At 42.5% G+C, this 27,968-nt stretch overlaps 2 protein-coding genes across 4 annotated transcripts; one reads left to right on the forward strand and one right to left on the reverse strand.

Annotated features, from left to right (window-relative positions):
- Positions 1-152: 152 nt before the first annotated feature.
- SNRPG (small nuclear ribonucleoprotein polypeptide G) lies at positions 153-16,138 on the forward strand. 3 transcript variants are annotated; one of them, XM_008980543.5, is made up of 5 exons: positions 177-619; positions 882-951; positions 4,127-4,149; positions 5,212-5,336; positions 12,177-16,138. In XM_008980543.5, exons 1-5 carry the CDS (start codon positions 607-609, stop codon positions 12,225-12,227), a joined length of 282 nt encoding a protein of 93 aa, XP_008978791.1. In that variant the 5' UTR covers positions 177-606; the 3' UTR covers positions 12,228-16,138. The 3 variants fall into 3 exon arrangements, with proteins under 3 accessions (XP_002757696.1, XP_017819739.1, XP_008978791.1); XM_002757650.7 differs by lacking the exon at positions 882-951 and having other exon boundaries at positions 153-262; XM_017964250.3 differs by lacking the exons at positions 882-951; positions 4,127-4,149 and having other exon boundaries at positions 153-262.
- Positions 12,723-27,968, reverse strand: PCYOX1 (prenylcysteine oxidase 1). Its single transcript, XM_035272345.3, has 6 exons — positions 27,806-27,968; positions 26,535-26,741; positions 24,255-24,429; positions 18,626-18,837; positions 18,133-18,285; positions 12,723-17,407 (listed from the first exon to the last, which is right to left on the reverse strand). Exons 1-6 carry the CDS (start codon positions 27,915-27,917, stop codon positions 16,749-16,751), a joined length of 1,518 nt encoding a protein of 505 aa, XP_035128236.1. The 5' UTR covers positions 27,918-27,968; the 3' UTR covers positions 12,723-16,748.

Below are 27,968 nucleotides of genomic sequence, written 5' to 3' on the forward strand. Positions count from 1 at the left end.
AAGGTGCCTAGAGGACCCACCCCTCCGTCCGGGCCAATCGCTGACGGCGCAACCGGAAGCTCAACGTTGACCGAGACTCTCAGGTATCGCGAGGTGAAATGTAAAAACTGCCGACAATCGATTGGCTAACGAGGTTGGTGACGCTAGACGCAAGACGCCGGTACCGCGGGAGCGTAGAGTAGGCCGTGCATTCCATTCCAAGGCCTCTGTGTGCCCGCGGAGTAGACATCATGAGCAAAGCTCACCCTCCCGAGTTGAAAAAGTAAGTATTGTTTGCGAACCAAACCGAAACGGTCGCTTCTATGAGTCTCCCGAGTCCCTTTGTTCCCTCCCCATTCACCGAATGACTTGAGCCACCACCTCATTTCTTCGGGTCCGAGGTCGCCGGGACCTCGGCCAGCCTCCCGCGCTTGGGACGTGAAGCTCGCGCAGAGCTAGCGCGTCGGCGTGGTTACCGCCGGCAGCACCGCACCTCCTTCCGGCCGACCCGCCTCCCGGTACTGTGGTCGGGTCTCTGGTCACCCCGCTCTCTCCCTCCCTGGTTCCTTGAAGATCTTGAATGCCACCTTTTGTTGAACATCTCGAATAGCATCCGGTTCTAGAAAGATGGCTAGAGGGGGTAATTCTGGAGAGGAACTAAAGAGGGGCTGGAATGGAAGTGTTTTAAAAACTCCGTGAGGCATCAGATTCCAAAAGCCACTTTAACTTTAGAGAATGTGTTTGTAGCTGTTTCTTTGAGCTTTTGCTTAGAAACCTCATTCCTTTTTCTTGCCTTCTTTTACGTTGAGTTTGAATGTCGTGTGTTATCTTGCTCTGATGTTAAAACTATGTAAGAATATTTATTTTTCCTTTTTTTTTAATGTTAACTTTTTTCTAATCAGAGAAGGCTAGTGTTTTGAAGTTTTTTTCTATACACCCGGTAAAATCAAAAGTAGCAGAGCCTTACTTCAGGTAGGACTCAACGTAAAGCTTTAAACTCTTCAAATATACTTCTTGACAGGACTTAACATGTTCTGTGTTTCCTGAGTACGTTTCTGTTTTGTTTATACTCCTTGATGCTGGAATTCTACATGTAGTAGCTGAATTGCACAAAGGGTGCAGAATCGTTACAGGGATCAGTTTTCTCTGGCATAGCGTGTGGTTGGCTTTGTGTATAGTTCATTTGTCACCAGGCCCACAGAAGTTAGACATAAGGAAAAATTACTATTTAATAATTTTGCGGCCGGGCACGTTGGGAGGCCGAGGAGGGTGGATCACCTGAGGTCAGGAGTTTGAGGCCAGGTGTGACGACGCGGCCTGTAATCCCTGAGGCAGGAGAATTGCTAGAATCCGAGAGGCGGAGGTTGCAGTTGCAGTGAGCCAAGATCGTGCCATTGCACGCCAGCCTGGGCAACAAGAGCAAAACTCTTTTTCAAAAAATAATAATAATATTTTTGCTTTTAAAGGTGCATTTGTATCAAAGCCATCTTTGTGTGAAAACTCCTTGCGTTTATATTTTAGTTAGGTCTGTTAAGAAATTAATTATTAAAGCATAAGTCCAACAAGGAAAATAGAACTTACTTAGAAATTATTGTCGTGAAAATGTTTCTCTGAAAATTATGGTGAGCTGGTGACCTAAATATCCTCGATTCATCAGAGACTGCTGAAATGGTGACTTTTTTTTTTAACAAAAGGACCATTCTCTACTTGTAATCTAAGATTTCCTTTCTGATTGATAACATAGTTTTTGAAAATTTCAGAGAAGGAAGCTAGTTTTAATACCTTTCTCTTCTCATCCATAGGTTTCATGGATTGTGCAATCCCGTCAAATCTGCTGCCAAAATGACTTTCAAATTTTTTCTTCCTCTACTTTCTCAAAGATAGCATCTTCTTTTATACCTTTATGCCATCCTCCTGGCTTAGTGGTTCTTTTTTTGTTTGTTTGGTTGGTTGGTTTGGTTTTGGCGTTTGGGTTTTTGTGGGGGGGGTTGAGATGGAGTCTTGCTCTGTCACCCAGGCTGGAGTGCAGTGGCATGATCTCAGCTCACTGCAGTCTGAACCTCCTAGGATCAATCGATTCTCCTGCCTCAGCCTCCGGAATAGCTGGGATTACAGGCGCCTGCCACCACACCCGGCTAATTTTTGTATTTTTAGTAGAGATGGGATTTCGCCATGTTGGTCAAGCTGGTCTTGAACTCCTGACCTTGTGATCCGCCCACCTCGGCCTACCAAAGTGCTGGGGTTACAGGCGTGAGCCATTTTGCCTGGCCACTCTGGTTTTTAAATGAGGGAGTAGGAGATCTGGTGCTACTGACTTCTAGTGAGTAGACACAGATGCTGCTAAACTTCCTACCGATTATTGGACTGCCCCCAACAGTACAAAATTATCTAGTCACAAATTTCAGTAGTGCAGAAGTTGAGATGCCCTGGCTTAACTGTATTCTTCACTGCCACTTTTTAAAATTTGCTGCCACAGTAGTCTTCCCAGTGACTGCTTTAATAATTTATCACGATATGCAAAATTGAGTCTATATTTAACCCACCCAACATTCAAACACCAAACCTTACAGCCACGAATACGCAAGGGTTCCATTCTCCAGTCAAACTGAACTATTTGTATTTGCTCACACTTGCTGTGTGACTTCAGACAATTTACTTAACCTTTGCATACCTAATTTTCCATCTGTAAAATGGTGGTAATACTAGACCATAATTGCAACATCCTTGTAAAGATTGAATAAGACCTTGAATGTTATATTTGCTATGCTTTTATATATCTTATTGAAATATAGTCTTGTTCATCATACTTCATAAATACATTTTTACTTGTAAATGTATCTACTCCCTCCTTCAGTCATGCTCCCTGTTTTATATTTGAATTCTTCCATGATTATTCTGTACATTAAAATTGAGTAAGTGCCCACTTTCCAGCCCATATGCTAAAATTTTTTCCCATTTTTTTATATTTTAAAATTTGAATGAAATTTTTAAAACTGGATGAAATTTCATGTTTTCTGGCCTATAAATGGAAGAGGTTAAAAACTGATTTGACTGCATGGCTTAGTCTCATATTCCACTAAAATGGAATTTTCCTTAATTCATATTGTTTGAAGTTTCAATATGCATTTATTACACTAAAATATACTTAAATGTTGAGGACTACCCTGAACATTTATGCTTGATGCTTTCATATTAAATAAAAGAACACTCCTTTTTATCTCGAATATAAAATACCTGTTGAATTCGCTGTGGTTTGTTTACTGTTTGCTGTCTTTACAACTTTGTTTTGGAAATAATCAAATGTAAACAAGTCTTTGTTTTTCTGTTATGACTGTAAAACCCAATTATTGAAAATTAGGTTAATGAGACCAGATGAGGTAGCTTACGCCTGTGTAGCCTGTGTAATCTCAGCGGCACTTTGGGAGACTGAGGGGAAGCATGTTTTTTGAGGCCAGGAATTCAAGACCAGCCTGGGCAACATAATGAGACACTATCTCTTTAAAAAAAAAAAAAAGAAAGAAAGAAGTAAAGAAACTGAGGTCAATGAAACAACATAGTATTGAACAATAAGAATGTTTTTGTAATTCACATTAGTATAAAGACTCCACTTAATGTAGATTAACACAGTCTAAATATGTTTCCTTTTTATTGTCTTTCCCCTTCCCAAATTACTTTGCTTTGTAGAATGTCTAATTTAGGTAACCTTTTTTTCCCCTGAAACAGGGTTTTGCTCTATTGCCCAGCTGGAGTGCAGTGACTCACTGCAGCCTCAACTTCACAGGTTCCAGTGATCCTCCGACCTCAGCCTCCCAAGTAGCTGGAACCATTGGCACATGCCACCACTCCCAGTTAATTTTTGTATTTTTGGTAGAGATGGGGTTTCACCATGTTGCTCAGGCTGGTCTCCACTGCTGAGCTTAAGCAGTTCACCCACCTCAGCCTCCTAAAGTGCTGGGATTACAGGCATGAGCTACCTTGCCCTATTCCCTCACTCTTCACAGTAGTACAATATTTTTTACTATTTTAGATGTCATTATTCCCATTGTATAAATTTTAGCAAATTATTTTAACTATACCTGTTTATATACTTGTTTATGCTTAAATTTTTTTAATTGGTTATATAATCTTTGCCCTTTTGCTTTTTCAGATTTATGGACAAGAAGTTATCATGTAAGTTTGTTGTTTTGGGTTTTTTACAACTTTATAAAAATTTAAAGCACACAGGACCTCTAATTCACGTCCATTAATTAAACAGATTACTTAATCCTAACTAAACAATTTTATTTACCTAATTTCTGATATTTAATGAATTTAATAGCACTTCAGACTTGATATTACATAAGCCCTTCCTCACTTTAACAAAATTAATAGGATTTCTCAACCTTTTTTCCTTTAAATAAGCTACAAAAGACTTAGATAAGGAAGAATTATTTTGTTTCTTGGGAATATGTAGGAATTTGTTCAGTTTAACTAAAAATCTGACCCACACAGTGCTTGAAGTAGTAGGGGACAAAACCATGAGCATTAGAGGTAAGCAGCCTTTAGCTTGACTCTCACTTCTACCATACAGTAGCTGTATAACGGTGAATGCAGTTACTTAAAAGCTTGGGCACAGTGGCTTACCTCTGTAATCACAGCACTTTGGGAGGCCAGAGTGGTAGGATCCCTTGAGCTCGGGAGTTAAAGACCAGCCAGGGCAACATAGGGAGCCTGCCACCCCCCACCCCCGCAGCCATCTCTGAAAAAATAAAAAAATAAAAGCTGCTAGGCTCATGCCTGTAAGCCCAGCATTTTAGGAGGCTGAGGTGGGTGGATTACCTGAGGTCAGGAATTTGAGGCCAGCCTGACCAAACCCCGCCTCTACTAAAGAATACAAAAATTAGCCAGTCATGGTGGCATGTACCTTTAGTCCCAGCTACTTAGGAGGCTGAGACAGGAGAATTGCTTGAACCTAGGCGGCAGAGGTCACAGTGGGCCTAGATTGCACCACTGCACCACTCCAGCCTGGCAACAGAGTGACCTTCCATCTCAATAAATAATTAAATAAAAGCTCTAAAGTTTGATTCTATCCTGTAAAGTAAGGATAATACTACATTTTAGGATTCTTATAAATTAAAATGCGGAAGTTAATACAAAAATGTTTAATCCAATGCTTGGCATACAGTAAGGATAGTGCGTCAAACATCTCAAACACTTGTATTTTTCTAAAACATCTTTTTCCATTTTTATTAGTGAAATTAAATGGTGGCAGACATGTCCAAGGAATATTGCGGGGATTTGATCCCTTTATGAATCTTGTGATAGATGAATGTGTGGAGATGGCGACTAGTGGACAACAGAACAATATTGGAATGGTGGTAAGTAAAGATACAAGATTTCTCTTGGAGACTTCATTTTCCTTTTGGAATATGTATTAACTTTCCTATTTAGTAACCCCCAGAAATGGCAAATAACAGGCAAGATTAGATTTTCCGTCTCCTTTTTAGTTGAACATGAGGCGGTTATTCAGCTGTGGTAATATCCTGGTTACCTATAGGTAAGATCTCAACTATACAGAACCTAAGGTCCTAGGGCTTGAAATAGCTGTTGAAAATCCTTCTTGAGCTTTATTCTACGATAGAGGCTCATAGTTGGTCCCTCATTAGACAAGTAGTTCTGAAACAACGTGTATATGAATCCCCAGAGAATCTTGTTAAAATGCAGATTCTAACTTCAGTAGGTATGGGGCGGAACTTAATTAAGGTTTTGCATTTCTGCTAATGCCTAATGCAGATCTGCCAGTCCACAGATCACACTTTCTGATTTTATTTATATACATAATTAACCTGGATTTTCTGGTTTACCACACCCAAAATTTTAAAGTAGCCAAGGTAAAAGTTATAAGGGATAATCGCAATGACATTCACATGAGAAAGGAAAAAACAAAACAGACAAAAGGCAAATACTGAGCTCTGATAGGATTAAACATTCCTACATTCATTGGGCTGTAGTTTTAGTGATTGCTGAAAAATAGTTTTTTTCTTTTTCTTCTTCTTTTTTTTTTTTTTGACAGTCTAACTCTGTTGCCCAGGCTAGAATGCAGTGGTACAATCTTAGCTCACTGCAACCTCTGCCTCCCAGGTTCAAGTGATTCTCCTGTCTCAGCCTCCCAAGTAGCTGGGACTACAGGAACGTGCCACCATGCCAGGCTAATTTTTTTGTATTTTTAGTAGAGACGGGGTTTCCCCACGTTGCCCAGGCTGGTCTCGAACTCCTGAACTCAGGCAGTCTGCCTGGCAGTCGGCCTGCCTTGGCCTCCCAAAGTGCTAAGATTATACGTGTTAGCCACCTTGCCCAGCTGAAGAAGAGTTTTGATAATTGTTGGCAAGACCCAGACTTTAAGTCCCTCTTTGTCTAACACAGGACAACATACCTAATAAAGTGGTAAGCCCAAAGTTCTTGAAAAAGGTGAACCAAAAAGGACAACTTAACTTTTAGCAAATTATTGAGCACCACCAAGGGGTGGTAAGAGTTGCTAGTTATTAGCCTTGATTTATTAACTTTTTTTTTTTTTTTTTCCTGAGACAGTCTTGCTCTTGTCGCCCAGGCTGAAGTGCAGTGGTGTGATCTCAGCTCACTGCAACCTCTGCCTGCGGGGTTCAAGTGATTCTCAAGTTTGAGCAGTAGAGTTGAAGATAGACCTATTTTGACATCTCTGCCTGTTTAATTTTTTACAAACCATTCTTCCCAAGGTTTGGGTTATTACTTAATTCAGATACTTTTTCATTACTATATTTTCAAAAGCAAATCAATAGTCATGACTGAAAAAACAATTTAGAGTCTCCAGATACCACATTGTAAGAAAGTAAGTTTACTTGTCTTTCAGGTATATTCCCTTGTGAGCTTCTGTTGAATAGGCTGCCAGCATCATTAGTAGCCAAGTCCTTATAAAAACACTTTCTAGGTACCCCGAGATTTTCCTCTAAACCTTTATTTTTACAAATAAATCTTCGTTCTAATAGAAGGTAGATGGCCGGGCGCGGTGGCTCATGCCTATAATCCCAGCACTTTGGGAGGCTGAGGCGGGTGGATCATGAGGTCAAGAGATCGAGACCATCCTGGTCAACATGGTGAAGCCCCACCTCTACTAAAAATACAAAAATTAGCTGGGCATGGTGGTGCACACCTGTAGTCCCAGCTACTCGGGAGGCTGACGCAGGAGAATTGCTTGAACCCAGAAGACAGGGGTTGCAGTGAGCCAAGATTGTGCCATTGCACTCCAGTCTGGGTAACAACAGCGAAACTCCGTCTGAAAAAAAAAAGAAGGTAGATTAGGTTTTTAGTCATCCCAAGAAATTTGCTGAAAAGAATTCAGGAAGCATTTGGCACCTAAAGGGCAAGAACACGGCCTGGCGTGGTGGCTCGCGCCTGTAATCCCAGTACTCTGAGAGGCCAAGGCAGGTGAATCACCTGAGGTTGAGAGTTCAGGACCAACCTGACCAACATGGAGAAACTCCGTTTCTACTGAAAATAAAAAAAATTGGCTGGTCATGGTGGCGAATGCCTGTAATCCCAGCTACTCGAGGCTGAGGCAGGAGAATCACTTGAATCTGGGAGGCGGAAATCACATCATTGCACTTCACTGTAGGCAACAAGAACAACAGGAGCAACGCTGTCTCTAAGGAAAAAAAAAAGGCAAGAACAGAGATGAACTTTTTGCTAAAGTTGGAAGAAGGGAAACAAATAGGTTAAGATTTTGTTCATTTTGTTAAAAGTTGTTTGACAAAGGACAGTTGGCTTCATTATTACCTTATCCAAGTCAGTGATCCATTGAGGCCATTGAAATTACTTAATACTGTTTTATTGCAGATACGTATGTGTTGGCTGGGCACAATGGCTCACACCTGTAATTCCAATGCTTTGAAAGGTGCTTTGAGAGGCTGAAGCAGGAGGATCCCTTGAGCCCAGGAGTTCAAGATCAGCCTGGGCAACATAGTGAGATCTCATCTCTACAAAAAATTTTAGAAAATTAGCCAGGCATGGTGGTGTGCACCTGTAGTCTCAGCTACTCAGGAGATTGAGACAGAAAGATCACTTGAACCTAGGAAGTCGAAGATGCAGTAAGCTGAGATCACACCACTGCACTTCAGTCTGTGTGACAAAGCAAGATCCTCACTCAAAAAGAAAGAGGATGTGTGCGTTTTCCGGAGTTAGTTTGTTTTTAACCTGTCAGTTGGATAGTTACCTGATCCATCATAAATCTCAGCTACCTTCTGAGACATCCCTAGAGTTTTATTTTATTATATTACATAGTTCAGGCACTTTTGCTAGAGTTGTACTTCTGTAGCATCGCTGAAGCACAACAAAAGGAGCACTATAGAATTGGACCTGATAGTTCGAGTTTGATTTGGAGAATTAAGCCTCAAACACAGTGACGAAAGAGGAAGGGCACTATAGTGGTCCTTTATCCTCAGAGTGGGTACCAGAAACCACAGATAGTACTGAACCCTAAGCACGAATTTCTTTTTACTTCTTCACAATCTCATAGATAGAAGATTCATCCTTACCGTAAATCTTAGCTGTCTCGTACTATTTTTTTCTTTCCTTATTAAATCAAGAACTTGTACCATTTCACTTAAAGGAAACACTTTTCAGCTTCTCTTTGGCCTATCCATATTGCCAGCATCACTGCTCTTATACTTTCAGGCTATTACTAAGTAAACCTTGACTGTTTTCTTGAACACAAGTAACCCTTTGATACCACACAGTCAATTGGAAAACTGAGATAACTGATGAATGAATGGGCAGCATGGAGATGCTAGACAAAGGGATAATCCATGTTCAGGGACAGTATGAGATATTATCACACTACTCAGAACATCATGCAATGTAAAACTTAGGAATTGTCTGTTTCTGGAATTATACATTTCATGTTTTTGGACCATAGATAAGGAAGGACAAAGTTCACCATCTAGCCTTATTTTCTAAATATTATATGACAAGACAAAGAAGTATATAGATGTAGCAGGAAGCTAGGAAGGAAGGCTAGCTTTTCTTGCTTTGGCCAGTAAGATATGATGTTCAACATCTGTTGCCAGAAATGGGCAATTTAAAATTCTGATAACTGGCCAGGTCAGTGGCTCACACCTGTAATCCCAGCACTTTGAGAGGCCAAGGCAGGAGGATCACTTGAGACTAGGAGTTTGAGATCAGCCTGGGCAACATGGTGAGACCCTGTCAACAGAAAATTTAAAAATTAGCCTGGCTTAGTGGCTTATGCTTCTGGTCTCAGCTACTTAAAAGGCTGAAGTGGGAGGATCACTTGGGCCCAGGAGGTCAAGGCTGCAGTTAGCTGTGATTGAGCCACTGCATTCCATCTTGGGTAATAGAGCAAGACCCTGTCTCAAAAAAATTCATTAAAATGAAAATAAAATTCTGATAACTAGGTAAGCATGTTTCCACTCCTGGTTTATGCTGGGCATGGTGATGTGCACCTGTAGTCCCAGCTACTCAAGAGGCTGAGGCAAGAGAACCATTTGAGCCTAGGAGCTTGAGGCTTCATTGTGCCCTGATTGTGCCTGTGAATAGCCGCTGCACTGCAGCCTGGTCAGCATACCTAGCCCCAGTCAAAAAAACGGAGAGGAGATCTATTCTTAACTTACAGGAAGAGTATGAATCTTTAGACCCCTTCAGTTGCCACTGTCATTTTTAGGGCATTGTGCTGCTTTTTTTTTTTTTTTTTTTTTTTTTTTTTTTTTTTTTTTTTTTTTTTGGTGAGGAGGGAGAAAGAAGGGCATTGTTCTTATTGGATTTTGTTACTGTTTTGAGACAGGTCTCACTCTGTCACCCAGGCCGGAGTGCAATAGCATAGAGCTTACTGCAGCCTCAACCTCCCTAGGCTCAGTTTATCCTCCCACCTCAGCCTCCCAAGTAGCTGGAACCACAGGTGTGCACTACCACACTTGGCTAATTTTTGTAGTTTTTATAGCGATAGGATTTTGCCATGTTGCCCAGGCAGGTCTCGAACTGGGCTGAGCCTGGGCCTGAGATTACAGGTGGGAGCCACCACGCCCAGCCATTCTCTTTTAAATCTGCTCCTTGCTACCTTATCGTATTGGTTGCTGATAATTGGCTACCAGAGTCCAAGACACTTTTGCTACCAATTGTGTTCCCTTCTATTCTGTCAGCTGCAGTAATCACATGTGAGTTCTTTTATTAATATTTAGCAGGCACTTGAGCCCTCTGTGTGCCTGCTACTGTTTTTGACACTGGGATTTTGCACCAAAGTCCTGCCCTCATAACATTTACATTTGCATGGAGAACACGATAGATCATAGTGTATTTGTAAATAAAACAAGCATGATACAGGGAGAAAAGAACAAGTTACAACTACTTGTACTCTAGCTGCCTATAAGCATAGCTCCATTTTGAATCTTTTTAGAATGCCTCCATTTCTAATAAACACCTCAAATTATTACCTATCCTCTACCTCCCCTACCCCTCCATTCACCTATCCAATTCTACTTGACTTACAGGTGATCTATCAATTATTGTGATCTACTATCTATCAGGGACTTCTTGTTTTCAGTCCCGTAGCCTTCTTGAATTCATTTACCAGCTGATTCAGCTATACTCTGATAAGTTTGTTTTTTTTTTGTTTTTGTTTTGAGACGGAGTTTACTCTTATCACCCAGGCTGGAGTGCAATGGCACTATCTCAGTTCACTGCAGCCTCTGCCACCCAGGTTCAAGTGATTCTCCTGTCTCAGCCTCCCAAGTAGCTGGGATTATGGACATGTGCCACTACACGTGGCTAATACTGAATTTTTAGTAGAGATAGGGTTTCTCTATGTTGATCAGGCTGGTCTCCAACTCCCGACCTCCGGTGATCCACCCGCCTTGGTCTTCCAAAGTGCTGGAATTATAGGTGTGAGCCACCTCACCAGGCCCAGATAAGTATTCTTAATTTATGACTTGTCTACTGGGTCAAGCACTATTCTCTTGGGCCCTTTCTTTTTAACTTCTCTTTCTGCCTCTAGATTCTGTCCTACTCAAACTTTGGTGTATTTATATAATATCTTGTTGCCAGGACACTTAGGATTGTCATTCCCCCAAATGTGACTCACTGGCTCATTGTTAGTTCCTGATGTCCTCCAAACACTGATTGGCATTTGAAGCTTTCCAAGATTGAATGCCAACTATCTTTGTTTCCTGCTTCTCTTCATGAACTTTTTAGTGCATTCAAATTAGATTACTTCCTTATCCTCTTATACTTTATCTTAGTTCTAAAGTTTCCTATCTCCTTTTCAAAATTGTACTCAGTTTCCATGACCCAGGTGAAATGTCATTTTCCTAGAGCATGCCTTTCACGATTTCCCATCCTGGTTTGTTCCTTAAGTGATCTTATACCTCCAAACTGTACCTAACATACTCTACTGTATGTATTTTTCTCATTAATTTTTTAGATCCCATAGAGTCAGGGATGGGCATTTAAATTTGAGTCCTGCATTTTAGAAGGTGAAATTAGGGCCAGGCACAGCACCTCTCGCCTGCAATCCCAGCATCTCAGGAGGCCGAGGCAAGCAGATCACTTGAAGTCAGGAGTTTGAGACCAGCCTGGCCTACATGGTGAAACCCTGTCTCTACTAAAAATACAAAAATTAGCTGGGCATGGGAGGGGGCTCCTGTCATCCCAGCTACTTGGGAGTCAGCCTTGAATCACTTGAACCCAGGTGGCAGAGGCTGCATAGAGCCTAGATTGTGCCCCTAGACTGTAGCCTGGGCAACAGAGTGAGACTGTCTCCAAAAAAAAAGGTGAAATTAGTCATTGGAGACCTGACATTAGAATCTCATAAAGCTAATTGTTAGCCTTCAATCTAGAAGATGTCTGTCTTATAAAGGGCTTAGAGTTGTGTTTGGTGTCCCTGTTGCTTGAACAGAGCTTTAAAAACCAACATGTAATATTGAAAAACCATTAATGATTTGGTGAAAATTCTTTTTTTCTTTTTTTTTTTCCTTTTTAATAAAGACGGGGTTTCACCATGTTGGTCAGACTGGTCTTGAACTCCCGACCTCAGGTGATCCGCCCACCTTGGCCTCCAAAGTGCTTGGATTACAGGCGTGAGCCACCATGCCCGGCCGTGGTGAAAATTCTTAGATCATCGTTGATATGTCTGTGACATGAGTTGTTCTTTTCAAATTTACTTTTCTTTTTCTTAGGTAATACGAGGAAATAGTATCATCATGTTAGAAGCCTTGGAACGAGTATAATGGCTGTTCAGCGGAGAAACCCACGTCCTCTCTCCATAGGGCCTGTTTTACTATGATGTAAAAATTAGGTCATGTACATTTTCCTATTAGACTTTTTGTTAAATAAACTTTTGTAACAGTCAGAAATGTTTCTCAGATGTTCTGAATATAGAATATTTGCTCTCATTCCATTTTTTCTGACATGAATTTTCCTGGTTGACACTGATTTAAAAGGGTTTTATGCATTAAAGTGGATGAATGTTGTTAAATGTGAAACATGGCAAGGATTCCTTTTGTCCATCTTTCTTTTATTTATTTATTTCATTTTCGTTATTGAGAAATGCTCAGTGTGTGATAATGTCCGTCTTTCAACACTAAACAGATGAAGTTGCAAACATGAATGAGTTTCTTCTAAGACATTAATTTTCAAAACTTAAGAGTAACTCTGATCTAGTCTGACTTTCCCAAGTACATCTACATTCCAAATATAGTACAACAGAAGCAAAAGACAGGAAGTAATGGTGATGCAGTTGTTTATTTTGAACATAATCATTAAGTGGGGGGGAATTTTAATACAAGAGTAGAAAGAGGATTCCAAAGAAAAACATTCCAGTGTATCGTGGTTCTTTGTGAGTAGAGAAGGGGAAGGGTAGTGAGGATGCTGTCCACAATGTATTTATCTAGTTAATGAATTTTATGGCCCACAACCTTAAATGAGAGATACATTACAGATGGTTGTATTATAAACCTAATCTTAAGAAACTTTACCAAGCAAATGCTTAAGGCTGATTTTTTTGTAATCTGATAAAAAGCCTGCAAATCATGATGAATCACTTTAAAACTGTACAGAATGAAATATACACAGTATGTAAAGTTCTGTAAAACACCAAACACAATGAATGGCTCATATATATATAAACCTTTCTCACTCTTAAATGTCATTTCCTAATTATAGAAAATGTTTACAACAAAAGAACAACCAGAGGGATCAAACTAACAATTTCAAGAAGGAAAACTGATGTGAAGTCCCATACACTGTTACTCTTGGTAAATCTTCACTGACTTTTTTCTTTTGCAGCAATGTAGAGCTGAATTGTAGAAATACTTCAAGTGTGGTTTCCATAAGTAGAACAGCAGCATCACAGGGGAACTTATAAAGTGTAACTTCTTGTGTGCCACAGTAAACTTATTGAATAAACAAACGGTGGAGCCCAGAGATGTTAGTCCTGCAGGTAACAAGCATGCTCAACTAGCTAGAGAACCACTGGGGCAGAGCTGGCTTTTCATTCAGCCCCTGCATCATTTTTACCAGTCTCTTGTGTTAAAAAAAAATAGAGTGGTCTGGAGCAGCAAGTTCTGACAATGTAGAGCTTTTTTTTCTTCCAATAAAACTCTTACTTTAACACTACAGTTGCATAAAACTACCTAATGTGCCTGGAGTAGCAGGCTCTGCTAGTATTTTTCTCCCAGTAAAAAAGTAATACTGTAGTTGCATTAAAACTACTTAATATCCTTGGTATATTGATAACCTGTTTTGGTTTTGCCAAAGTAATTTCAGATGCCCTACTGGAAAATTTATCCAGAGTAGGTTGGATATAATACCAGCAACATTTTAATTTTTTTTTTTTTTTTTTTTTTTTGAGACACAGTATCACTGTTGCCCAGGCTGGAGTGAGTGGTACAATCTCTACTCACTGCAACCTCCATCTCCCAAGTTTAAGTAATTATCAAGTCTCGGCCTCTCCAGTAGCTGGGATTACAGGCACCTATCACCAGGCTGGCTAATTTTTGAAGTTTTAGTAAAGTGGTTTCACTATGCTGGCCAGGCAAACTCCTTACCTCAAGAGATCCACCCACCTCAGCCTCCCAAAGTACTGGGATTACAGGTATGAGCCACCGCACCCAGCCTAAATTGGTGTTTTGTTTTGTTTTTTTAAGACAGAGTCTTGCTCTGTCACCAGGCTGGTGCACAGTGGTTCAATCTTAGTTCACTGCAACCTCCACCTCCCAGTTCAAGCGATTCTCCTGCCTCGGCCTATTTTTAGTAGAGGTGGGGTTTCACCATGTTGGCCAGGATGGTCTTGATCTCCCCACCTCTTGATCCACCTGCCTTGGCCTCCCAAAGTGCTAGGATTACAGGCATAAACCACCATGCCTCACCTAAACTGGTATTCTTCTAAGTAAAAATATATGCCATTGCAAAACAAGTCTACAAATGAAGAAATTAATTAGTATTTACCAATATTTAACGTACACATAACAGTATTACATTCTTTACACATTGTCTTCATTAAAACCACAAAAGGAAACAAATATGAATACCTCTTAACATCTCTTAAGAATAAAACTAAAAAAAAAAAAAACGCCATTGACAAACCATGAGTTTAATCCCTGCCTATCAAATATATCTTGGCAGTTTTATCAGCATAATAACATTCACAACTGGTAGAGAAGTCACTTTTACTCAGAACCAATGTTCTTACACTATTTTGTTAAAGTAGCTAATGCCATGATCTTATGAAGGACTTTTTTAAGTTTCCATTCAATGGAAGGATTTCTTTTTTTTTTTTTAGATGGTCTCACTGTTGCCCAGGCTGGAGTACAGTGGCATGATCATGACTAACTGCAGCCTTGACCTCCAAGGCTCAAGTGATCCTCCCACCTCAGCCTTCTGAGCAGCTGGGACTACAGGCGTGCATTACCATGCCTGGCTAACCAGAAATTTTTTGTAGAGATGGGGTTTCACCATGTTGCCCAGGCTGGTCTAGGCCTTTTTATTTATTTATGTTTCAATAACAATACATGTTAAATTGGTTTCAAATTCTTAATCTTTTACTTGTTCTGTTCTACCAGCATCTGACCAGTCAATCAGATCTTTGTATAGCAGATGCAGAACTAGTTCTCGAGTTTGGCTTCATGTTATTACCATTCGGGATGCTTTAAAACCCTACAGGTGAATTCAATGTGCAGCCAAGATTGAGAGCCACTGTCTTAAGATTTCAGCAACCAATTTCTCACCCAGAATGCTACAGTAACTGAAACACTTAACACTCTGGACATATGCTGGACTTGGTTAAGCTTGGTGTCATTCCAAGTATTCTGTTCTAGTGCCAACTGCTCTGGAGTTATTTAAGTTGCCTCTGCTGTTAGACTGTCCATGCTTCTTACTGTCATAATTACTTCTAAAGTTCTTATTGAGAGAAATCATTCCTTGCAAAATGGATCTGCTTTGATACAGATTGTGTTTCTTAGAATTTCTAAGGCACTAAAACCCCTTTGTAGACGTTTTCACCCCCACATTAGTGATTCTCAACCCTGGGTGCACATTAGAAACTTTTAAAAGCTACAGTCCTAAGGTCCTATCCTCAATCTTTGAATCTGCACCTCTAGTTATGGGGGTCTCTCAGTATTTTTTAAAGCTCCTGAAGTAAGGATTTAATAATAGAATGCCAGTTTCACAATTCATTAGCCCATATTTGCTTTTCATTTTGAGATTTTTGTTTAACATCTTAAAGTTACATTACTAAGACTTCTAAATTACACCCCTAATTAAATCAAGATAGAAGAATCGTAAGACAACATTCTAGTTTGAGCACATGTACTTCAAACTTTCAGACTCTTAGGTATGAAATTACTAAGAGTCAGGCATAAGACACCAGCTCCCATAAATTTTATCTGACTGAAGAATACATCTGGCTGTAAAGTTCAAAAGGACTACTCCCCACATAAGATGTGTTTAAGTTCTCCCTCAGGTACTCACCTTAAAATGCTCTACAATTTTGATCAAAATCCAGGGCCCCACCCCCAGACCTACTGAATCAGAATCTCCAAGAGAGGAGCCTGAGAATCCATATGGTTTAACAAACTCCAGGTGATTCTTTTTATTTTTACTTTTTAAGACGGAGTTTTGCTCTTGTTGCCCAGGCTGGAGTGCAATGGCACGATCTCGGCTCACTGCAACCACCACCACCTAACTCCAGGTAATTCTTATCAGACAAGCTTAAGAAACACTCCCGGCCAGGCACGGTGGCTCACACCTGTAATCCCAGCACTTTGGGAGGCCAAGGCGGGTGGATCACGAAGTCACGAGTTCAAGACCACCCTGGCCAAGATGTTGAAACCACGTCTCTCCTAAAAATACAAAAATTAGCTGGGCGCGGTGGCACGTGCCTGTAATCCCAGCTATTCAGGAGGCTGAGGCAAGAGAATTGCTTGAACCTGAGAGGCAGAGGTTGCAGTGAGCCGAGATCGCACCATTGCACTCCAGCCTGGGTGACTGAGTTAGACTCTGTCTCAAAAAAAAAAAGAAACACTCCCAATGGATAGTGAAAGAATAAGAAACTTTGGAGACGGAATAAGTGCAATAGTTACACTTTCACACTTAATTAGAACCTTGTGTTTTCTTATGACTAGCAGGGATTACTTCTGTTAAACAATGGTAATGGCAAAATATTTGGTTCAAAATCATCTCTGCTCAGATTTTGTTCTTTTTTGCCACTGATAGTCATTTGGAACTAGGAGGGGAAAAAAGAATGTGTCATTTCATAGCTCAGTTTTAAGTTTCTCATATAAGCCATCCTGGTCAATCATGTCTGTGTGCCCGTTCCAGCGGTGATAGGCAAGGAGCGCGGCGTTGTGGGCTGCAATGGCACTCATTTCCATGGCACTCGCTGCACACTCTATGCCATTGAGGTAATAAAGTCGATCGTGGAGAATGATAGGGGGGCATTTCTCTGGGGGCTTATAGCGAGGATAGGCAAGCCATGGCTTCTTCACAGCATCATCATAGGACAGAAAGAGCTTTACAATTTGCGCTTTAGTAAGAGTTTCTTGAGAAAACATCTTCCAAACATGTGTTCCATCTGTTGATGACTCAGGATTTTCCTTTTCTCTCACAGAGGACACAATACCAATACTGTTAATGAACAAATCTGAATTATCAGTGGTTAAAACTGTACTAAGGCCAAATTTATCTATGGGCCTAGAGCTAAAGATAGATGTATTCAATTCCCCCTTAACTAAAGTTGTCACTATATTCTGGTAGTATTGATGGAATTCCTCAATTGGAGGATCAAAGTTGAGAAAAGTAATACCGGACATTTTTCGATTCAATGGAGTGGCCACCAAGACGATGTCATAGAAGTCTGAACGAGTCTCAGTTCCAATTTGGTAGACCACTTCATACATCTTTGTTGGGTTTCCTAGAGGAAATAAGGAGGCATATATTTGTTTAGTGTTTCTAATATACCTTCTAAAAATAATTCTATACTTTCTTCATAATTTCTCTATAATTCTAAAGAATTGAAGTTATGGCCGGGTGCAGTGGCTCACGCCTGTAATCCTAACACTTGGAGAGGCCAAAGCTGGTGAACTGCCTGAGTTCAGGAGTTCAAAACCAGCCTGGGCAACATGGTGAAACCCCATTCTACTAAAAATACAAAAAAATTACCTGGGCATGGTGGCATATGCCTGTAGTCCCAGCTACTTGGGAGGCTGAGGCAGGAGAATTGCTTGAACCCGGGAGGTAAAGGTTGCAGTGAGCCAGATCATGCCACTGCACTCCAGCCTGGGCAACAGAGCAAGACTCCGTCTCCAAAGGAAAAAAAAAAGAACTGAATAAGTTATATCCCTTAAGATAGCTGTCCCTTGCATTTTTATTACATTGTGGCCAATTTCTTATTCAGAATGTCAGTAAGTACAAAATACGGAATTTTTACTTTTGAAGATAAGATTATTTTTCAAATCCAAGGAGTAATGCCACTGCACTTAACTACATTGGGGACTATTTCTACATGGCACAATTTCAAGTTTCATAGTTTCATCATTTTAGAACCAAGTAAGAGATGACAAAAGAGAGGTGTTTCTCCCTGAGCAATCATTTTCTACAGGGGAAATCAGGATCAATAAAACAGAAATTCAACCTTACCTGTGTGTTTGGTCTTTGTTTTCTCTTCTATGTACATTACTGAGCCAGATATAAGATTGCTTTTGGATGCCTGCAGGAGCCCTGAGCAAACAAGTTTATTGCCACCTTCTACTGCCCAAAGGCCAGAATCAGAACAGGACAATGACACTGCCCCTGTGAACAGGAGGAAAAAACATGTTTTATTTCTGACTTTGTAAGAGGCTGTGTACCCACTCTCCCTTCCCAATCACATGTTCTACTCCAAATGTCTCTAGACATTGCTAAATGGCCTTTGGGAGCAAAACCCCACAATTAAGAATCACTGAACCAATGAAAGCTAAAGACCCTCTCCCCCTAAAAATGCACATCTACATATGCAGGATTTTGCTAACAATGTCTGAGGTTCACAGAGAAAGGCAGCCTCCAGTCCATGGCCTAAAGTCAGGAGCCACCATAGCATCAGGTAAGCCCCTTTGAGAACTAATGTCCACCACTGTTCCATGCCCTGGCTTACCCACAAAGGCATTGATGTCTGTGCTTTGGCCATAATTGACCCTCATAACAGGCGCTATCATTTCATTGAGGAATTTCTCAGAGAAGCCAGCCTTCTGCAAGGTTTCAAGAAGTGTTCGGTTAAGCATTCCAAGGAATTCATCTCCCCCTAGAGCATGTAGTAATTTTTCTACACTACTGAAGGCATAGTCATGAGATTGGTAGCGGTAGATCCTTTGGAAAAGAAGAGAAATGTCCATTAAATACCAAACAAGATGTGGGGAAGAGGATGTATAAAGAAGGGAAATGACATCATAACAATCAAACTGACAGCTGGGTGCAGTGGCTCACGCCTATAATTCCCACACTTTGGACACCGAGGTGGGTGGATCACCTCAGGTCAGGAGTTCAAGACCAGCCTGGCCAACATGGCAAAAACCCATCTCTACTAAAAATATAAAAATTAACTGGGCATGGTGGCATGTGCCTGTGGTCCCAGCTACTCAGGAGGCTGAGGCAGGAGGATAGCTTGAGCCCCAGAGTTCAAAGCCACAGTGAACTGTGATCGTGCCACTGAACTCCAGCCTGGGCCAGACAGTGAGACCCTGTCTCTTAAAAATAAATGAAGAAGAAAAAGGAAAAATAAAGAGTAGAAAGAAAAGACTTTGTCTAAAGGTCACATGGCAAGTAGAAGGCTCAATCACAACTTACTCACTCTGACCTCAATCACCCATACATGCACACTCTTCACTGGAGCACACCAGACCCATTCCCTGGTCTCTAAATATGCCCTACATGTTGTCTCCCCACCAGTGCATAAGCTCCTCCCTCCAACCTGAATACACTTCCCATTCTTAACCATAGAACATCTATTCTTCCTTAAGAGAACTTGTATCTCACCTTTTCTGAAACATCTTGCTTGACTTCTCAGTCCACAGTTACATCATCTCCAAAAGCCTCATAAACCTTAGCACCAATGCCACTCATTAATTAGATGATTTTTTTTTTTGAGATGGAGTCTCACTCTGTCACCAGGCTGGAGTGCAGTGGTGCAATCTTGGCTCACTACAACCTCTGCCTCCCAGGTTCAAGGGTTTCTCCTGCCTCAGCCTCCTGAGTAGCTGGGACTACAGGCGTGAGCCACCATGGCCCAGCTAATTTTTGTATTTTTAGTAGAGACAGGGTTTCACCATGTTGGCCAGGATGGTCTCAATCTCTTGACCTTGTGATCCACCTGCCTTGGCCTCCCAAAGTACTGGGATTACAGGCATGCACCACCGTGCCTGGCCTGTATCATTTATTTTTTAGAAAATATCACTTGATCACAAACAAAAAGAAAAATATCACCTGACATTTCTCTGCACTTTATGGATTTAATACAACATTCACATAAATTAGTGCATGCAGTAATTCAAACATAATTTCTCATGTTGCAAATGGTACAAAGATGAAAAAGGGGCTTAAGTTCAGGATAATAAGGGGCTTATCTCTTATTCCCTTAAGGGGCTTACAGTTAGGGATAAGTAATAAGGCACACACAGAGATAAGTGTATGAAAATAAGAAATTGGCAGGGTACAGTGGCTCACGCCTATAATCCCAGCACTTTGGGAGGCCAAGGCAGTGAGATCACAAGGTCAGGAGATCAAGACTATCCTGGCTAATATGGTGAAACCCCCATCTCTTAAAAAAAAAAAAAATTAAGAGCCGGGTAGGCATGGTGGCTCACACCTGTAATCTCAGCACTTTGGGAGGCCAAAGTGGGTGAATCATCTGAGGGCAAGAGTTCAAGACCAGCCTGGCCAACGTGGTGAAACCCCATCTCTACTAAAAATACAAAAAATTAGCCAGGTGTGGTGGTGAGCACCTGTAATCCCAGCTACTTGGGAGGCTGAGGCAGAAGAATCGCTTGAACTAGAGAGGCAAAGGTTGCAGTGAGCCAAGATTGCGCCACTGCACTCCAGCCTGGGCAACAAGAACAAAACTCATCTTCAAAAAAAAAACATGAAGATTCACTTGAGGTACTTTTAAAACTACCAATGCTGGCCAGACACAGTAGCTCACACCTGTAATCCAAGCACTCTAGGAGGCCAAGGCTGGAGGATCACTTGAGCCCTGGAGTTTGAGACCAGCCTGGACAACATAGCGAGACCCAGTAAGCCATGATGGCACCACTGCTCTCCAGCCTGACAATGACTGAGTGAGACCTTGTCTCTAAAATAAAAATAAAAATGCCAAACCTCTACCCTAGAATAATTAAATTTTAAAAATCTCTCAGGTGGAGCTCAGCATTCATATTTTAAAAAGACCTCCATGTGCGGCCAGGGATTGAGAACTACTGCTTTTTTTTTTTTTTTTTTTTTTTTTTTGAGATGGAGTCTCACTCTATCACCCAGGCATGGAATGGTGTGATCCCAGCTCACTGCAACCCCTACCTTCCAGGTTCAGGTGATTCTCCTGCCTTAGCCTCCCAAACAGCTAGGATTACACACTTGGGCTACCACGCCCAGCTTATTTTTGTTATTTTTAGTAGAGACAGGGTTTCATCAAGTTGACCAGGCTAGTCTCAAATTCCTGACCTCAAGTGATCCACCCACCTCGGCCTCCCAAAGTGCTGGATTACAAGCATGAGCCACCACTCCTGGCTGAGAACTACTGCTTCAACTGAAACGGAGGGAAACTGGTTCCAAGTTCCTCTTTGGTAATCTCTATGACTTCTACTCTTGATTTTTGTGACATTCCAGAATATTTCTAACATAGGGTAATAGTAAAGATATTTAAGCAGTACACCTGAAACAGAAAGCACATTGGCTGTGGAAGTGGAACTGAATCAAGGCTTCCTGCTGAGGGAAGGGAAGTGGGGTTCTTTAGCAGGGGAAGATGCCTCCCCACTCAGGGAAGCTACAATTTCACCACTCCAGCAGTATTTCACTACTGTTTTTCTTTGTTTTCTTTTTTGCTGGTTTTTTTTTTTTTTTTTTTTTTTTAAGAGAGAGTGTCTTGCTCTGTCACTCAGGCTGGAGTACAGTGGCACAATCATAGTTCACTATAACCTTAAACTCCCAGGCTCAAGCAATCCTCCCACCTCAGCCTCCTGAGTAGCTGGAACCACAGGTAGAGCACCATGCCCAGCTAATTTTTTTATGGTTTTTTTTTTTATGGGTTTTTGGGGTTTGTTTTTTTTTTTGAGATGGCGTTTCACTCTTGTAGCCCAGGCTAGATTGCAATGGTACACTCTTGGCTCACTGCAACCTCACCTCCTGGGTTCAAGCAATTCTCCTGCCTCAGCCTCCCAAGTTGCTGGAATTACAGGCATGTGCCACCACACCTGGCTTATTTTTTTTTTGTTTTTAGTAGAGACAGGCTTTCACCATGTTGGCCAGGCTGGTCGCAAACTCCTGACCTCATGATCCACCACCTCAGTCTCCCAAAGTGCTGTGATTACAGCCATGAGACACTGCACCCAGCCATGACATGTCATTTTATCTTTTTAACAATTACTTTATTATGTTAAAGCAGTCATAGTAATGAAATATGAAAATTTACGAGCTAAGTTTCTCCAGCACCTTTTTCTTCCTTTTTTTTTTGAGATGGAATCTTGCTCTGTCACCCAGGCTGGAGTGGAGTGGCACAATCTTGGCTCACTGTAACTTCCACTTCCCAGGTTCAAGCAATTCTCCTGCCTCAGCCTCTCACGTAGCTGAGACTACAAGTGCCCGCCACCACACTCGGCTAATTTTTGTTTTTTGTTGTTGTTGTTGTTGAGACGGGGTTTCACCATGTTGGTCACGCTGGTCTTGAACTCCCAACCTCAGGTGATCCACCCGCCTCAGCCTCCCAGAGTGCTGGATTACAGGTGTGAGCCACCACACCTGGTAATTTTTGTATTTTTAGTAGAGACAGGGTTTCGCCATGTTGGCCAGGCTGACCTCGAACCCCTGACATCAGGTGATCCACGCCATTTGGTCTCCCAAAGTGCTGGGATTACGCCCGGCCTCCAGCACCTAGAAATGTAAACCAGCATAAAAATTAGCACATGCTGGCTGGATGCAGTGGCTCACACCTGAAATCCCAGCAATTTTGGAGTCCGAGGCAAGTGGATCACCTGAGGTCAGAAGTTTGAGACGAGCCTGGCCAACATGGCAAAACCCCGTCTCTACTAAAAATACAAACAAAGAAAAAAATGAGCCAGGCATGGTGGCACATGCCTGTAATCCCAGCTACCTGAGAGGCTGAGGCAGGAGAATTGCTTGAACCCAGGAGGTGGAGGTTGCAGTGAGCCAAGATTATGCCACTGCACTCCAGCCTAAGTGACAGAGCGAGACACCGTCTCAGAAAAAAAAAAATTACCCAGGCGTGGTGGTGGGCACCTATAATCCGAGCGAGACACCATCTCAGAAAAAAAAAAAAAATTACCCGGGCATGGTGGTGGGCACCTATAATCCCAGCTACTCAGGAGTCTGAGGCAGGAGAATCACTTGAACTCACAGACAGAGGTTTCAGTGAGCCAAGATCACACCATCACACTCCAGCTTGGGCGACAAGAATGAAATAACATCTCAAAAAAAAAAACTAGCACATGCCAAGAGATTAAAAAAAAAAAAAAAACAGATTGTACCTTTCAAAATTAGAATGGCTATGTTATGTTAGTCTTCCTGATTACCAAAGTGATACATATACAAACACATAAAAAAGTGTTTAAATATAGAAAAGCGTAAGGAACAAAAGAGGCACCTGAATTCTTACTACTCAGGACAGTGCTGGAATGTAAATTCTTGGAATATGGAACTTTTACTCTACTCAGGCTGCTGGTTCACTGAAAACATGTCACTGTTAAAGCCCATTTAAGTTTTCTGATCCTTCTACAACTCTTGTACACATTATCTCATTCATCTACATAACACTAGCACAGCATAGAGATTAAGAGTGAAGACTCTAAAGCCAGATTGTCTGGGTGGCAACTCCAGCTACACCACTTACTACGTGGATGAACCTGCTCTCTTAAAACCTCTACACCGCCCCTTCTGCATCTGTTTAAAGAAGCTAATAACAGTACCTACCTGTGTAAGTTGTCATGAGAACTCAAGGCATCTAACAATGTCTGGCAACACTAAAGAAGCAGATGCAGGCCGGGCGCGGTGGCTCACTCCTATAATCCCAGCACTTTGGGAGGCCAAGTGGGTGGATCACGAGGTCAAGAGATTGAGACCATCCTGGTCAACATGGTGAAACCCCGTCTCTACTAAAAATACAAAAATTAGCTGGGCATAGTGGTGCACGCTTGTAGTCCCAGCTACTCGGGAGGCTGAGGCAGGAGAATTGCTTGAACCCAGGAGGCGGAGGTTACAGTGAGCCAAGATCATGCCATTGCACTCCAGTCTGGGTAACAACAGCGAAAAACTCCATCTCAAAAAAAAAAAAAGAAGCAGATGCAAAATTCACTTCAGAAGCAAAAATAAACTAACCTTTCAATTTCCAAGCAGATAAACAGTCTGCATGGCTCCTACAAAACATCTTGCCTAACAATGTTACAAACAGGCCTTGCAGTGAGGTAGAAAATGCTTATAAGACATTATAACTCCTAAAGTTCATCAAGTTTAATTTAACCTACATTAAAAGACCTTTGGTTAAATTGGAATGAAAAAAAAATTACCTCATGAACTTGTCTAACACGTCCTCTACCCACATGTGCATACGAAGGGACTGAAATCCATAGCGCCAAACTAATTTAATCATGTTAATTATGAACCAGTTGCTCTCCTCAAATACCAGACTCTCTCCATTATATATCCCCAGTAGGCCACCAGAGGCCTGAACAGAAGAGAGACCTGCAAAAACATAAAGGGCAGCTAAGTCAGTGGTGTCTATGCTGATCAAGTGAAAGAACATAATCTGAGTAAATGTGGGGCTTCCCTCAGTTCTCAGGAGTCACGTAGAGGAGTTCTGTCTTTGGAACAGTGTGATAGGCTATACTTTCACTACACTGTCCAAAAGTAGATTTGCTTGGCAATGGCTCAGATATCGTGCAAATATTAATATGTCAAAAGTAGATATATTTTTAACTGGCTATTTTTTACTCTAAAAAAATGAAACAGGCCGGGCGTGGTGGCTCACACCTGTAATCCCAGCACTTTGGGAGGCCGAGGCAGGCGGATCACAAGGTCAAGAGATTGAGACCATCCTGGCCAACATGATGAAACCCTGTCTCTACTAAAAATAAAAAAATAAATTCGCTGGGCGTGGTGGTATGCACCTGTAGGCCGTTACTAGGGAGGCTGAGGCAGGAGAAATGCTTGAACCCGGGAGGTGGAGGTTGCATTGAGCCAAGATCGCGCCACTGCACTCCAGCCTGGCGCCTGGCGATGGAGCGAGACTCTGTCTCAAAAAAAAAAAAACCAAATAGTCAAAGGAAAAAAGCCAGAATACCAACTGAATTCAATTTAAAAACAAAGATGTCAGACATGTATCTTTGTGGCATGATTTGTTCTGGGTATACCTTTGCCCTTGTAGAGGAAATTGAAGCAGAGGCAGCATCCACAGAGGATGTGGAAGGCAGCTGAGGGGAAAGAGGTGTTTCCATTCCTATAAGAATCCTCTTTTGCAAAACTGGTATTTCAGATAACTGGAGGGAGGCCAAAGTTACAAAATACTACCTGCCAAAAGGGCCTGCAGAGGCCTGTCAGACTGTCCCCATGACTCATCCAGCTCCCCGGCTGTCAGGGCAGCAGTTGCACATCCCAAGTTCTACGCACATGTCTGCATCCATAGCTGTGTGAGTGACTTTGTTTTGTCTGTGGTAGTTGGACAGGGTCTCACTTTGTTGCCCAGGCTACAGTGCAGTGGCACGATCAAGGCTCATTGCAGCTTCTATCTCCCAGACTCATAGGATCCTCCTGCCTCTGCCTCCCAAGTAGTTGGGACTACAGGTTTGTGCCACCACACCAGGCTAATTTTTTTTATTTTTAGTAAAGACAGGAGCCAGGTGTGGTGGCTCACGCCTGTAATCCAAGCACTTTGGAGGCCAAGGCGGGCAGATCACCTGAGGTCGGGAGTTCAAGACCAGCCTGACCAACATGATGAAACCCCATCTAAGAAAAATTTTTTTAAAAAAAAGTAAAGATAGGGTCTCACTATGTTGCCCAGACTGGTTTCTAACTCCTGGGCTCAAGTGATCCTCTTCCTCTGCCTCCCAAAGTGCTGGGATTACAGGCATGAGCCACTATGCCCAGCCATGGCCATGTGTGAGTGACTTTGAGCCAGACACTTCAAGTCTCTGGGTCTCATTTCCTCAGCTGCAAAATAATCACAATAAGGTACCTATCTCCAAACCTTCTCTGATTCTTCAACACAAACCCAGAAGTTTAAAAACCAGACAACAGAGGCTGGGCATGGTGGCTCACACCTGCAATTCCAGCACTTTGGGAGGCCGAGGCAGGAGGATCACCTGAAGTGAAGAGTTCAAGACCAGCCTGGCCAACATGGTGAAACCCCATCTCTACTGAAAATACAAAAATTAGCTGGGTGTGCTGGTAAGAACCTGCAATCCCAGCTACTCAGGAGGCTGAGGCAGGAGAAACACTTGAACCTGGGAGGCAGAGGTTGCAGTGAGCTGAGATCACACCATTGTACTACAGCCTGGGCAACAAGAGTGAAACTGTGTCTCAAAAGAAGAAAAAGAACAGACAACAGCAGCCATTCCCACCCCCACCCCATGGCTGTAATTCCAGATAACTGAAGATACAGATAACTAGTGTCCCCTTACAGCAGAACTGCTAACTAAAGCAATAGCAACTAACAAAAAAGTGAGGAAAACAGTTTCACCAACGTCTCTGTAAGACAATTAACAAGGTAGAAGTTTCAGTTTTCCATCGGATGAAAATATCCGGGGATGTCAGGCAGTTATCTGGTGAGCTCCGAGATCAAAATTACATACCCAGGTCTTTGACAAAACGCTTCATGTGCAGATTTAAAGGATGGATGACAGAACCTCCTGCCTCATAGTCTTGCCCCTGCACCATCATGGTAGCCAGGCGGCCCCCGACCTCTTCTCTTTCAAACAGGTCAATCTTCACATCTTTCCCAAATTTCTGCCGCAGGTAATAGGCTGCTGAAGTGCCACCAATTCCGGCTCCAATAATCGCTATGAGAGAAGAAAACTGTTTTTTTCCCCCTTTTACCAGTTGTTTCGTTTTTTAAAGACCATTAAGCAATAAGAGAGGTTGTTACTCAAAGCTATTCTCAACAATTTGGTGGGGAGAGTGGCATCTGCAGTAAAGGTCTGACTCCCCGAATCTGTACAGACATTGCCCCCGCCACTACAAAAGCAGTAGTAGATTAATTAACGTGGTGACATTAATTTGATTTTTTTAACCAAAGATTCTCACAGGTATTTATGGAGGAACCAACGGTACTATACACCCTTCTTGATGCCCAACTCACGAGTACATTAGAGGTGGGCCTTTCTAGCATGCATTTTTAATAAAGTGGCTGCCATTTTTGCCTAGCTTTATTGTGTCTAGATTCAATGTAAATAGGTTAATGACCCCGAAGAACACAGCTTCAAAGGCGGGTTGGGGGAGACAGGAAGCAAAAAAACCAAGGCTCCTGACACTGGAAAGACAATAAATAGATTCTTTCTGCAGCTGTGTTAGTCCTAGGTGGAGAAATTGTACAAGCCAGGTGTCTCTGAGAGCAGGCCGACCTCAGCAAAGCAGAGATGGGGGAAGGGGGTTCAGCCTCCCAAGGGAGGCAGGCAGGGTCAGCTTGATTGCACTCCTCCCTGTGCTGTTTCTGCGTGAGCCTGCAAACTGGCCGGACGCCCCAGGTCGAGCCAGATACACTGGACTCTTCATGGACAGTGTTCAAAGGAAAGATGGAGAGAGGAACCTAGGCCTCCCCAGAGTCCCAGGCCTAAGAAACAGGGGCTACAGGTACGCTGGGCGCCCGCCTGCCCGCCCGCCCCGGTCCCTGTCCACGCCCATTTCTCAAGTGGGCACCTCTCCACGCCTGGGAATGCACATTCCTATTCGGAGCAGGGCCGAAAGCCGCTCTGAGGTGTGAATTGAGAGAAGCGCGACCTGCGCGGCGGGTTTGGCCTGCACTAGTGGCCTGCGTCGCGGCTGTGGGATCTGGGCGCACTGCGCAGCAGCCGCCCCGCGCGGGGCACGCTCCAGCGCCCTCCCGCGCCGCCCCCTTCTCGCCTACCGATCTTATCTGGCGGGGCACGCAGCTCCGCGCCCTCGGGGCAGCCCCAGCAGCACAGCAGCAGCCACAGCCCTAGCAGCGAGGAAACGAGCTCCGCGACAGCTCGCCCCATGGTCTCCTCCACGAGCTCTGCCGCCGGACTTTGGAGCCCCGCACTCGTCCC

The sequence above is a fragment of the Callithrix jacchus genome, chromosome 14 (assembly GCF_049354715.1).
Source record: "Callithrix jacchus isolate 240 chromosome 14, calJac240_pri, whole genome shotgun sequence".
Classification (NCBI taxonomy): Eukaryota; Metazoa; Chordata; class Mammalia; order Primates; family Cebidae; genus Callithrix; species Callithrix jacchus.